Source organism: Callospermophilus lateralis, chromosome 7 (assembly GCF_048772815.1).
Source record: "Callospermophilus lateralis isolate mCalLat2 chromosome 7, mCalLat2.hap1, whole genome shotgun sequence".
Taxonomy (NCBI): domain Eukaryota; kingdom Metazoa; phylum Chordata; class Mammalia; order Rodentia; family Sciuridae; genus Callospermophilus; species Callospermophilus lateralis.
The window spans coordinates 64,357,911-64,371,307 of record NC_135311.1 but is presented as its reverse complement, the minus strand read 5'-3'; the positions used below and the strand labels follow the sequence as shown (position 1 = coordinate 64,371,307).

At 36.8% G+C, this 13,397-nt stretch overlaps 1 protein-coding gene and 1 pseudogene across 1 annotated transcript in view; both read left to right on the top strand.

Annotated features, from left to right (window-relative positions):
* LOC143404358 (rho GTPase-activating protein 29-like) overlaps positions 1 to 11,516 on the top strand; it is a 93,113-nt gene extending 81,597 nt beyond the window's left edge. The window contains exons 7-13 of the mRNA XM_076862547.1: positions 262 to 401; positions 1,130 to 1,318; positions 1,590 to 1,727; positions 4,794 to 5,026; positions 7,812 to 8,127; positions 8,254 to 8,362; positions 10,666 to 11,516. Coding sequence (XP_076718662.1) covers positions 262 to 401; positions 1,130 to 1,318; positions 1,590 to 1,727; positions 4,794 to 5,026; positions 7,812 to 8,127; positions 8,254 to 8,362; positions 10,666 to 11,516 — 1,976 coding nt within the window. The remainder of the gene's footprint in view (positions 1 to 261; positions 402 to 1,129; positions 1,319 to 1,589; positions 1,728 to 4,793; positions 5,027 to 7,811; positions 8,128 to 8,253; positions 8,363 to 10,665) is intronic.
* Positions 11,517 to 12,402: 886 nt separating this feature from the next.
* On the top strand, positions 12,403 to 13,096 carry LOC143404357 (endoplasmic reticulum chaperone BiP-like; annotated as a pseudogene).
* Positions 13,097 to 13,397: the final 301 nt, after the last annotated feature.

Sequence of the window (13,397 nt, the reverse complement as noted above, 5' to 3'; positions counted from 1 at the left end):
GAGATGTGAACTATTGTGCTCTACATGTGTAATATGAATTGTAATACATTCCACTGTCATAAGTAAATAAAAAAAGAAAAAAAATGTGTGTTTTATAAGAGATCAAAAAATGAGATGCTTTTTTATGTTAGAAATTCAAAATAATAGCTTTTTGTAATATATAAGTAATCTCAAAGTCTAAAAATTATTCCATGTACAATATCATGTGGTATATGTTTTTGTCATTTTACCCTTCTTACATACTAACATTTCTGTTGTAAGGACCCAGCTCCCTTGGAACATTTCAGCAATCATTAATGGCAAAAGCAGCTGCCACCCATAAATTCAGAAAATGGAGATATCCAGCAAGATGTAGATACTGTGAACACATTGTCATATTTCAAGGTCTTAAATGCCAAGAGGTAAGATCTTTTTGGAATCACAATTTTTTCTTTTGCTATATACTTTTTTGTTATGATTTTACTTATTTAGAGATGTGTGTGTCCACACACAAACACACATTTAAATATATATAAATTTGTTGTTTGTACTCCTGGGAACTAAATTTAGGGTCTTGCACATGCCATATTTTTAGAGAGAGAAAAGAGAAAGAGAGAGGGAGAGAGAGAGAGACACACACACACACACAGAGAGAGAGAGAGAGAGAGAGAGAGAGAGAGAGAGAGATTTTTAATATTTATTTTTCAGTTTTCGGTGGACACAATATCTTTTTTTAAATTTTATTTTTCTGTAGTGCTGAGGATCCAACCCAGCACCCTGCGCACACCAGGGGAGTGCATTACCACTTGAGCCACATCCCCAGCCCATACACTTTTTCTTAAAATTGTGCTTTGAAATGGGCTCTTGCTAGATTGGTCTGGCCTTTAACTTGTGAAATTCCTGTTTCAACCCCTCAAGTAGCTGGAATCATGGGCATATGCCATCACACCTAGCTTGCCAGTACATGTTTAATAAAGTCCCACAGTTTATTTTTGTAGTTTTCTTATTTGTTTTCCTGTTAAATGTAATTCACAAACCACAAATAGTACTTTTTCACTTATTTTTGTCGTTATTAGTCGGCCTGTATTTTGCTTAGTTGTGAATAATTTTAAGGTGAGTCAATCAGTTTTCAAATATCATTTTCTTATAGTGTCTTCTTATCTGCCATAAAAAATGCATGGCAAACTTAACCATCGTTTGTGGACATCGTAAACTTCGGGGGAAAATACACCTATTTGGAGCAGAATTGTCCTGTGTTGCCAAAAAGGAGCCAGATGGCATTCCTTTCATAATCAAAATGTGTACTTCAGAAATCGAAAGGACTGCCTTGAGTTTACAAGTATGTTGTTTACTCTTAAAACTCTAAAAACATAAATGCCTTTGTGATTTGATTTAATGAAAAAGAGATTTTAAGAAAATCAGCACTCTCCATTTGTAATAACTAAATTTATTCACATTTATTTGGAAAATGTTAATTTATTTGACTTCAACTTGTATTTTTTAAATACTAATAAAAATTGAAGTAGATACATCAACTCTGTCTAGATGTCTGCATTTAGCCCTTTGTACTAAAGTGAAATATTGCATTCTGTTTTTCTTTTCTCTTCAAGGGAATCTATAGAGTCAGTGGCAACAAGGCAAAAATCGCAATCCTGTGTCGAGCTCTGGAAAGTGGAAGGCATTTAGTAGATCTGTCCGAATTTTCTTCACACGATATCTGTGAAGTGTTGAAATTTTACTTACAAAAGGTTAAAGTTTTATTCTAAACCTACCATCAAATGCAAAGAGCAAAAATATTTTATATTGAATATTTTTCATTGGTATAGACTATGTCATCACCCCCCTCATTATTCTAAGATTTTATAATGATGTACTTTGATGTGGATATATTTCCATCCAGTATTCTGGCCACTCCATGAGCTCCGTCAGTTGTGAGCACTTTAGTTCTTGGAACTTTTCTTGATTTTTATTGCCATTCTCCCACCCTTGTACTTGAAGCTCTTCTTTGGAGATGTGTGTGTGTACCATACACAAACACACATATAAATATTTATAAATTTGTTATTTGTACTCGTGGGGATTAAAAATTCAGGGTCTTGCACTTGCTTGGCAAGTATACTTGTTCTCCAGTTCCCTTACCTTTTCTTTATTGTTCTTTTTTTCTTCAAAAACTTTCTAAGACATTTCCTTGTCTTTTTCTTCTTGAATAAGTAAATTACTCCATTTGTGAGATCATGTTTTAATATTCAAGAAGTCTGATTTTCTATTCTTTTGATCACATTTTTTAAATGATTATATGATGCTCTTTTATTGTGGATGTTCATAGATTTTTCTCATTAAGGGTTCTTTTCTCTATTTGGCCTCTAACCTCTGTAGAAATACAATGTGACCCTCATATATAACATTAAATTTTCTATAGCAACATAAAAATTAAAAATAAAGTGAAGTGAATTTTAACATATCATTTAACATTTTGAATATCTAGTTTTTCAAATTATGAGGTATTTTGTTTATTTATGTATTTGTATTGCAGCTCTTTTTCTTTGAAATCTGGTATCTATTTTTCATTTAGAACACATCTCAATTTAGATCAGTTGCATTTCCAGTACTCTTTCACCATATCTGACTAGTTGCCAGCATATTGACAGCATCATTTTAGATGCTGGCACTTCATTTTGTTCTTTTTCCACCCATTTTGATTTTTGTCTTTCCTGGTGTCTAGTTACATGAGTTTGGACTTGAAATCACTTTGGAAGCACTTGAACACATCAAGGCTTTTTAAAAACTTTGAACTTTACTATAAAGTGGTCTAGGTGGACTGTTTGGTATATGCCTAACTACATGTCTCTAGTTCCCTGTTCTGGCACTGGTGTGATCCTCCTGGGAACTCATTTTTTCTAATTGTAGATGAACACAATACTTTTAATTAATTTATTTATTTTTATGTGGTGCTGAGGATCCAACCTAGTGCCTCACACATGCCAGATGAGTGCCCTACCATGAGGCACAACCCCAGTCCCCCAGGAAAGGGTTTTTTCCTTGCCTAGAGATGCAGTACCAATACTGTGGAAGCCAGGGTTACTAAGACTGTAGGATCTGGGCTTTCAGTGTGCATATAGCCAACATATCCCCGTTTGAAAACAGTTACCTCTCTGTTCCTTATGTTTGGCATTGCCTCGATTCAGAGAGCCTCTGTATCCCATTGCCCAGAGAAAAATTTTCCAGAGTTTTAGAAAGGAGATTGCCCTAGTACATGGAGTGGAGACAGGATTCTATAGAGAGCTAAGCTTTCTCAGCTGGCCCACCTGCAACCTAAGCCAAGATCAGAGGACCTGGTAGTGATTGTCCACATCCCTTTAGGATTCTGAAAATCATGTTGAGTGACAAAGAGTCAGTTCTCTTGGAAATGCTGCATCAGGACTTATTCATCTGCTCTTCTACTTGTGAATTGTTGCTTTTTGTTTTCTCTATTTTCCTAGTCCTTATGAGCCTACTGTATTTTAGTGGAATTGCAGGAGGGAAAGAAATTAAGTATAAATTGCTGGGTCTACAATGTTAGCCCAGGAAAGCATTGATAACCCTTTAATCACATTCTACAGATTCCTCAACTGAGAAATGGAGGTTGATACCTTTGAATGACTGGAAGTCTCATAATGTGTCATCCTTAACCTTGTTTAGTCAGTCAGGGAAAGGAGATGAATTGGGTCCAATACAATAAACTTGCATTCTGTTGAGGAATTTTATATGTCTAAGACTTTCATTTGGCAAAGTGTGCTCAATTCTTGCAATAGTGTTAGACAGTAGCCTTTATCTGACTCATTGACCTAAAGCTCCAACAGGTGATGTGACTTGCTTCAGATCCCAGAGTGGTTGAAGATAGAAACTGATCACAGGGCAACACCTTAACTTCCCACAGATATTATAGGACATCAGGTAGCCAACGATTCACTGAATTTTTTATTGTAGGTCAGTAGAAACATTAAAATTCATTTTGGCAGTGGATATTTGTTGTAAGAACTTCTTTTGACCTATTCATGACAAATCAGCCTGTTTGAAAGTTTCATGAGATGTTGACAGTATGTTTTTGTGGGTCTATTATCTTGTGCTGATCTTCATTCTTGCCTAAGTAAAATCTGTGCCCTTTAGCACTTTGATATTTTTACCCCTTACTCATAAAATCCATGGTTTTCTGATTCATTTTATAGATTCTGTTCACTATTCTATGTTTGTTCCAGTAAAACAGCTGAAGATTATATATTTGGGGGGCAGATGTGAATAGAAGAGTTTTAAAATCCCATAATGAAGCTTAAAGCTTAAACTTCATTTAAAGTTTAGAATTTCACTCATTATCCATTAATTTGTTATTAACATAAATATAATTTATAGTCAAGATTTTGATTTGCTTTCTAAGTCACTTCTCTACCAAACATATATATTATATTTTATGGGCAGGGATGAAGCTCAGGACTAGAGTGCTTGCATAGCATGCTTGAGGTCCTAGGTTCAATCCCCAATACTGAAAATGATATCAATAAATACAGATTGACTTTAGAAAATTTTGTTAATCTAAAGGGGACATGCTAAATTATTTGAGTCTCACTTATAGTTGAATTTAACAAAGAAAACAGGCAGAAGATTTTTTCAAAATATTTATTTTTTTGGTTGTAGCGGGATGCAATACCTTTATTTTATTTATTATTTTTTATGTAGTGCTGAGGATCAAACCCAGGCCCCTGCATGTGCTAGGCAAACACTCTACCTCTGAGCCACAACCTCAGCCCAAAGGTATTTTTAATATAATTTTGGTTCTTTAGCTACCAGAACCATTGGTTTTATTCCAATGGTACCAGGAATTTATGCAGCTTGCAAATGTCATCCAACAAATTAGCCAAGAACAGGACACCAAAAGGGACAACTCTGAAGACAACACATCTCCAAATATGTGTACAGATATCAACCAAATTTTTCTCAAAACCAAGGACCTTGTAAGAAAATTGCCACCGTTCAATTTTAACACTCTACATTACCTTATCATCCATCTTAAGAGGTAAGAATTTTTATACCATCTTAGCCATTTTTAATTCAACAGGGCAATAGTATTCAGTACATTTATATTGTTATGATTTTCAAAATGATTTTTAGGATGTTTTTATTATGTGTTGGGAAAGGGAGACATTGAATACATGTTCATGCAGCAAACATGGTTCCCTCAGATGCTTCCTGTGTGCCAGGCTCTGGCTGGGGAAACTAGGGTGGAAATATAGGGTTTCTGCTATTTGTGGGCTTATCCTCTTGGGGTACAGGTCTGTATATAACCACAGTTCACCATCATCCTTTTTCTAGTAGCTGTGCACAGCTTGTAGGCATGCAGAGGAAGTTTTGGGGGCAGGAATAGAGCAGAAGAGGCAAAAGGCCTTGTGTCTGATTTTAAGAACTGAGTGGTGATTTGGTATTGAATGTGCAGAAGAGCATATGAGGCAGAGAGAAATGACATGGAGACACAAGAAAGCATTTTGCATTTAGAAAATTTGATTTCATTAGGCTACAATATAGCAAGCAGTAGCAGGAACTGTGCTACCCTTCCTAGAGACTTGATAAAAAATCTTACCTACCTGGCAGATTAGTTGACCAAGGTGTTTCTATGCCCACTAAAGAACTTGGAATCAGGAATTTCACATATTCAGATTTGCCTGCTAGACCTTTCTGACGGTAATTAAGATCTCCTTTTTTAATTTTTTTTAAATTTATTTTTTGTGGCTGGAATTGTGGCTCAGCAGTAGAGATTGTGCAAGGCCCTGGGTTCGAACCTCAGTCCCACATACAAATAAATAAATAAAATAAAAATTTAAAAAAATTTATTAGTTCAAATCAGTTATACATGACAGCAGAATGCTTTTCAATCCATTGTACACAAATGGAGCACAAATTTTCATTTCTCTGTACATGATGTAGAGTCATACCACATGTGCCGTCATACATGTACTTAGGGTAATGATGTTTGTCTCATTCCACCATCTTTCCTACCCCATACCCCTCCTCTTCCTTCCCTCTCCTGAGCCCAATCAATGTTCCTCCATCCCCAGGAACCCAATTATGTATCAACATTTATTTATCAGAGAGAATTTTGGCCTTTGATTTTGGGGGATTGGCTTACTTCATGATATTCACCAACTCCATCCATTTACCTATAAATGCCATTATTTTATTCCCTTGTAATGCTGAGTAATAGTCCATTGTGTATATATACCACAGTTTTTTTAACTATTCATATCTTGAAGGGCTTCAAATTATTCCATGAAATAGAAAAGGAGGAAACCCTTCCAAACTCATTCTGTGAAGCTAGTATCATCCTGATACCCAAACCAGCCAGAGACACATCAAGGAAAGAAAATTTCAGACCCATAACTACACGATGAACATAGATGCAAAAATTCTCAATAAAATTCTGGCAAATCACATACAAAAACATATGAAAAAAAAAAAAAACAATGCACCATGATCAAGTTGTGTATTCCAGGGATGCAAGGTTGGTTCAACATACAGAAATCAATAAATGTAATTCATCACATCAATAAACCTAAAGAGAAGAAACCTATGATTATATCAATTGATGCAGAGAAAGCATTTGACAAAATACAGTACCTTTTCATGTTCAAACTATTAGAAAAACTAGGGGTAGTAGGAATATACCTCAACATAGTAAAAGCTCTCTATTTTAAACCTAAGGCTAACATCATTCTAAATGAAGAAAAATTGGAAGCATTCCATCTAAAAATTGTTCAACATAATCCTTGCCACTCTAGCCAGAGCAATTAGGTGAAAGAAATTCAAGGGAATACAAATAGGAAAAGAAGAACTTAAATTACCATTTTTGCCAACGACATATTTTATACTTGGAGGATCCAAAAAACTCCACCAGAAAACTTCTAAAATAATAAATGAATTTGGCAAAGTAGCAGGATATAAAATTAATACCCATAAATCAAATGCATTTCTATACATCAGTGGTGAATCCTCTGAAAGACAAATAGCAAAGCTACCCCATTCACTATATATATATGTATATATATATATATATATATATATATATATATATATATATATATATATATGAATCACAGCTTCTTTACCCATAGATGAATCTAGTATCATCCTGATAGCTAAACCAGGCAGAGACAGATTTCTTTGGATAGTCATAGAAATATCAAGCTGAGAGTGTTTGAAGTAAAACCAGAACATTGATAGTGGCAATAGAACAGAGAGGTGTTCAGGAGAGAGAACCATCCAGGCTAGAAAACTAGCTGTGGGCAGCTGGGAGTGTGGCTAGTGATAGAACACTTGCCTAGCACATGTGAGACACTGGGTTTGATACTCAGCACTGCATAAAAATAAATAAATAAAATAAAGGTATTGTGTCCATCTCTAGGTAAAAATTATTTTTTTAAAAAAGAAAACTAACTGGGCAGTGAGAGAGAAATTGACAGTGCTGTTTCAGTTTCCAGTTCTTATACTGGAACGGGGAGTATATCCCACATACAATGATGGAGCAATTTTTAGAGGTGTTTTTCTTCCTTCTGCTACTGAGTTCAGTAGTTCCTTCTACTTACATGCATTTTATCCTAATATAGTACTCTGAAACTCAGTTTGGTGTGTGGTAAGTATCATAATGAAACAAAGGATTCTTTCCCTGGACCCACCAAACTTGACCCTTGACAAACGTTTTGTAGTCATCTATAGCCCGAGTTTTCTCCAACCTTCTCAAGTCATAGTAAACTAACATTAAAGACATCTATTAGGCAAATCTCATACACTTTATGTGTTCTTCTTTTCAGGGTTGCAGACCATTCTGAAGAAAACCTGATGAACTCAAAAAACTTGGGGGTGGTATTTGGACCCTGTGTCATGAGGCCCAGGCCTACAACCACTCCTGGTACCATCTCCTCCTCTCTTGTTGCATATGCCAATCAGGCCCTGTTGGTAGAATTCCTCATTACCAATGCAGAGATGATCTTTGATGGGTCCCTAGAGCCACAAAATGTTTCATCTAGTACTGACGTTGTTGCACCTCGGGTGGATAAAAGCCCTCCTTGCAAACCCGTAATATCAACAGAACATTCCACAAAGTCACAATATTTTTCTATGAAGCAAGTGAGTTTTGACCATTACAGAATTGCATTAAATTTGTGATGTTTATGTTAACAAGTTAATAGTCTTTGAACTGTTTGTTTTGAGATGTGTTTTGCTTTTAGTTTAAAACTTTTCTTGTTTCAATAGGATATTCACACTGCAGATATTGAAATTAAAAATTATGAATTGGCTACATCATTTGAGGAATCAGAACGCAAGCAAAATGCATTGGAAAAATGGGATGCATGTCTCATTGGTGAGTGGTCATGTAACATATATCCTTGCATATTTCAAACCTTGCCAAGAAGTCGTGATTAAAAACCAAGGTGAGGGCTGGGCTTGTAGCTCAGTGGTAAAACGCTTGCCTCGGCATGTGTGCGGCCATGAGTTGGATCCTCAGTACCATATAAAACAAATAAATAAAGATAAAAATATTGTGTCCATCTACAATACTCATCCTTTAAAAAAAAAAACAAGGGGTATTAAGTTGAGGTAAGTTCAAACTTCAAGGTTTTATTAGTTAACTTTTCTAGCCATTGAGAAAGTTTAGTGAATGTCATTTAAATGAATATCATGCTTTGTTTCTCTCTTGTAAAAAGATATCTTGAAATTCATAAATTATTTTTGTTCTCTTTCTGAGATTTGTTTTCACCTTCACTTCTTTGTCATCAATTAAAGTCAAAACAGAAAAAAGCTGGACTCCTGAAACTCAAAAAAAAAAAAAAAAGACTCCTAAAGTTTTTTGATGTCCCTTTACCTGTGGCCTAACTTTAGCACATTAAGCACACATGTCTTCCATTTTCTTGGCTCCAGTCTTTTTGTTCACTGTTTTTAATCGTTTTATTTCAGTGTATCATTTCTGGTAAGGGGGTTGAAAACCTTCCATTCCTTACTGCTCTAGTAGAGCTTAATCTGAATTTTTCAATATATAGTCATAAATGTTAAATTTGATATATAAAATTAATGAAATATCAATAAGTGTAGCCTGAAAAAGTCTGAAAACAAAGAGTCCATTTCCTCTCTGCAAAGAAAAACACTGGACTCACTGATTCCATTTATCTGATTTGATCTTATCAGCACTTCTGTGCTATGAACCTTGGCCTCATTTAAGCCATAGTTAACAGTCTCAGGAAGGTAAATAATGCCAAGGGTCATGTCCTTAAATTATTGTTGATTCAGGATTTGAACCTCATCCTGTCTCATTCCTAAATGTAACCTTGTTTTGCTGTCCAATGAAATTGGATTCCCAGCTAGGTATAGTAATAACAATAAATAATTTTAAAATATTTGAAATTTTCATTACATACCAGGTAATTCTGAACCTTTTATTTAGAAGATCATTAACAACGCATGCCAACATATCTCCACATAGGAGTTTGTCTTGACAGAAGAAGGCAGGTAGGGCTAGTGCATTAGGCTTGCCCAGGGCAGAACTGGAGCAGGAGCTGAGACAGCACCCAGGCAGCTAGAAGTGGTGCTAGAAGTTCTGCAGGACTGTAAATATGTTTTGGTGGTTGCCATCCAACCACAATGGCTCAGCTCCCTTCTATCAATGTGGAGAAGGGCCCAGGACAGCAAATCACATGAGCACTGCCTGAGAACCAGGGAAGAGAGGCCAGCAGCCTCAGGTGAGGAAGGAGGTCAGATGAGATGATGACCTGCGATCATCATCAAGTGATGCTGCTGTGCACCTGTCTTCAAACCACTGCCCAAGGATGTGGGAGAAGGACCAGGTGGCAGGGATGAGGACTGTGGGCTATGAACAGGGCTGTTGGAAAGCCATCAGACCAGTGGCAAGGCACACAATTGTCTGATGTTTCTCAGCAGGGAGAAGAGGATCATGGCCAGAGGGCTGCACCTTTCTAGTAACAGGAGCTTCTAAGGCACATGCAGCAAAGACAGAGTGGGAGATGCTAGGGTTGTAGGTGAGAAAACAGGGACCTTGGGACCAGACTAGAGGACAAAGAGAAGGAGGTAAGTCTGGAGTCTCCAGAACCAGTAGCACAATGGCAATTCTAACAGCTCTTCAACCTTCCTTTGTGTAGAGGATGTTGCCATGTATTAGTGGATCAGCTGGGAAAGCATCCAAGTCCTCTCTGGTGTGTTGCCCTCAGTATGGACAGAATGTAGCTGGAAAGCAGATTAAGTGACAGGCAAAGTCCTTGGGATTCAGGTCATGGAGTTTGTTGGTGTACAGAATAGTGTTACTGTTCTAGAGTCACCATTGTCTGCCTGTTGAAATCAGGAAAGTCTTAACACAGAAAATATTCATTCATGGGTAGTATATTAAAACAAGTTACTACAGGAAGGGTTTTTTTTTAATTTTATGTGCTTTGTGACTATTTATACTATTAAGATAAATTTTAAAAAGTAATGCTTTAATTAAAAATGTGCCTTTAATATTGTATGGATTTTTAATTCCTCTGCATAGATGACTGAGAAAATACTGTTGAAAAAATATGTAAGTCTCTGTTGTTTGAGAGAATGCCCATTCATAATAACCACACTTCCTTATTAACCAAGCTTCATGAAGTTAAAAAAAAATCTCTTCTTTTTCAGATCACAAAGAACTTGAATCATCATCACAAAAGATGGACAATATGTGTAAAACCACGAAACCACTTAGTCTGAAATCTGATGTGACAACAAATGATATACAGAGGCCTATGCCAAGCACCAAGATCAGATGTTGCTGTTTGCCTGTAGATAGGTTCCATCTTGCAAGCTCTCCTAATGAGAAAAACAGCAGAAATGTGGGAAATGTCAATTCAGACAAGTTTTGCCAGAATCTTACCTTTGAAGGACTTAATATAAAAGATACCTCTACTACTGTTGGCTCCCAAATTAATGGTTTTGATCAGCAGATTTCAGAAAAAACTCAGGAACAACAATGTGAACTAAAGAACTTAACTGGCATGAGTGCAGTGATTGTGCCAAGTGTACTCCAGGAAAAAGTGACAATGAGCATCAATGATAGTGGTGATCATTCCAACGGTGCCACACAGCCCAACACACCAGCCAGTTCAGCAAGAGAGGCACCAGTGAGACTGTCTTCTCATTCTCACCGTCTTGCTCCTGCAAGAGCACCCAGAATACTGCAGCCCCATCTCGGGACAACATTTTACAAACCACCTATCCTGACCAGCAAAGTCAGGGGGACTGAGGAGAGACCAGCTTCACCTTCAGCAACAGTGCCTCCTAGCACAGCTCTTACTCCCCTGAGTCATGTGGAGAAATCTGTTCCAGAGGCAGACAGCACATCAGCTTATGCTTTGAAACCAGCTGCTGAGCCTAAAGAGAACTGTGAGGAGGTTGGCCTGCCTGACATGAATCCAATGTGCCAGGGACTCAGGCTAAAACAAATGGAAGAGGTACAAGACCTTGAATTTGAAATGCCACAGTTTGTGTAGGTTGTCAAAATTCAGTTTTTCTTTTTCTTGTTTCGTTTTATTATTGTGTTTAATTTATGAAAGAATGTTGTAACAGAACCACTTTTGTATAGGATTTTCAAAGTTTATATTTTGCCTTTTGGCCTTGTATTGTGTTTGCTAGTCATATAGAATGATAGTGTTTTAGTCATATAGAATGATAGTGCCTCACTGGTATTGTCTTTAAATTCTGTGTTTTTGAAGTTTTGCATAAAATAAGTACTATAATTTAAAACTTAAAATAATATTCTCTATAAAATGATTCATGTAAATGCATCTTTAATGTATAATATTGTTCTCAACAAAGAGGGGCAGTAGGAAAAAATGAGCTTTATTTTGGAGCAAACCTGGTGCTGACTCATAAAATGCTTCTGAATGCAAGTGCCTGAAAAATCTTGATTGGGTATGAATATATGTTTTTCCCACATAATGTTCTAGTGCATCTTTGACCACTTGTGTTTTTATAGCATGTGTGGAATCATTGGCAATTCACTTAACTTTTTAAATATTTACATAGTGACCTAAAAGCTTGTGAATCTGTGTTTACTAGAATTCTACTTGTCAATTTTTACATATGGTAATTAATACAATCGTAGAAAGAAAATGCACTTCAATACTAAAAAGTTTGAGACATTGGCAGAGACAACACAGACAAACAGAGTTGAGGCATCTTGAGTTTAAGAGACCTGTAACCTCACTGCTGTCAGCTTCAGCCTATTGCTAGATTGCCTGCGACTTCTGGCTGTCTGCTGACGAGAGCAAGTGGCCAACAGCTAGGGCAAGATAAAGCTCTCTCTGGTGGCTGTGGTTCTGCTGCTGCTCTGCGCAGCATGGCTGAGCAGGATGACAAGAAAAGGACATGGGTACCATGGTCGTCATCGGCCTGGGGACCACTTACTCCTGCTTCAGGGCGTTCAAGAATGGCCAGTGGAGATCATCTCCAATGATCTGGGAAAGTGCATCAGGCCTTATTATGTGGCCTTCACCCCTGAAGAAGAACATCTGATCCTCGATACAGTCAAGAATCAGCTCAGAACACTGTGGTACCCACCAAGAAGTCTCAGATCTTTTCTGCAGCTTCTGATAATCAACCTACTGTTGCAATCAAGGTCTATGAAGGTAAAGGACCCCTGAAAAAAGACAACCACCTTCTGGGTACATTTGATCTCACTGGAATTCCTCCTGTGGGGTCCCCCAGATTGAAGTCACTTTTGAGATAGATGTGAATGTTATTTTGGGGGGCGACAGCTGAAGACAAAGGTAAAGAGAACAAAAATAAGATTACAATTACCAATGACCAAAATTGCCTGACACCTGAAGAAATTGAAAAGATGGTTAATGATGTTGAGAAGTTTGCTGAGGAAGACAAAAGATGCAAGGAGTGCCTTGATACTAGGAATGACATGGAAAGCTATGCCTACTCTCTAAAGTATCAGATTGGAGATAAAGAAAAGTTGGGAGGCAAACTTTCCTCTGAAAATAAGGAGACCATGGAAAAAGCTGTAGAGGAAAAGATTGAATGGCTGGAAAGCCATGATTTTAATACATTTGATAGTTTTTAACCCCTTAACTTTATCTGTATAAATTTTTATTTTATGACATTTTTAACCTTTTTTGTATTTTTTATAATGGTCTTAAAAAATGCGTGCTTCAGATATTTTTAATTTCAATGCATTTTCTTCTGACATTATGAGGGTTTGGTTAAAACCATTCCTTTGGATGTATGCCTGCAATCCCAGTAGCTTGGGAGGCTGAGACAGGTGGGATCTCAAGTAGAAAGTCAGCCTTAACAATGGCAAAACTCTTAGCAATCCTGTCTTTAAATAAAGTTCATAAAAAGAGTGGGGATGTGGCTCAATGATT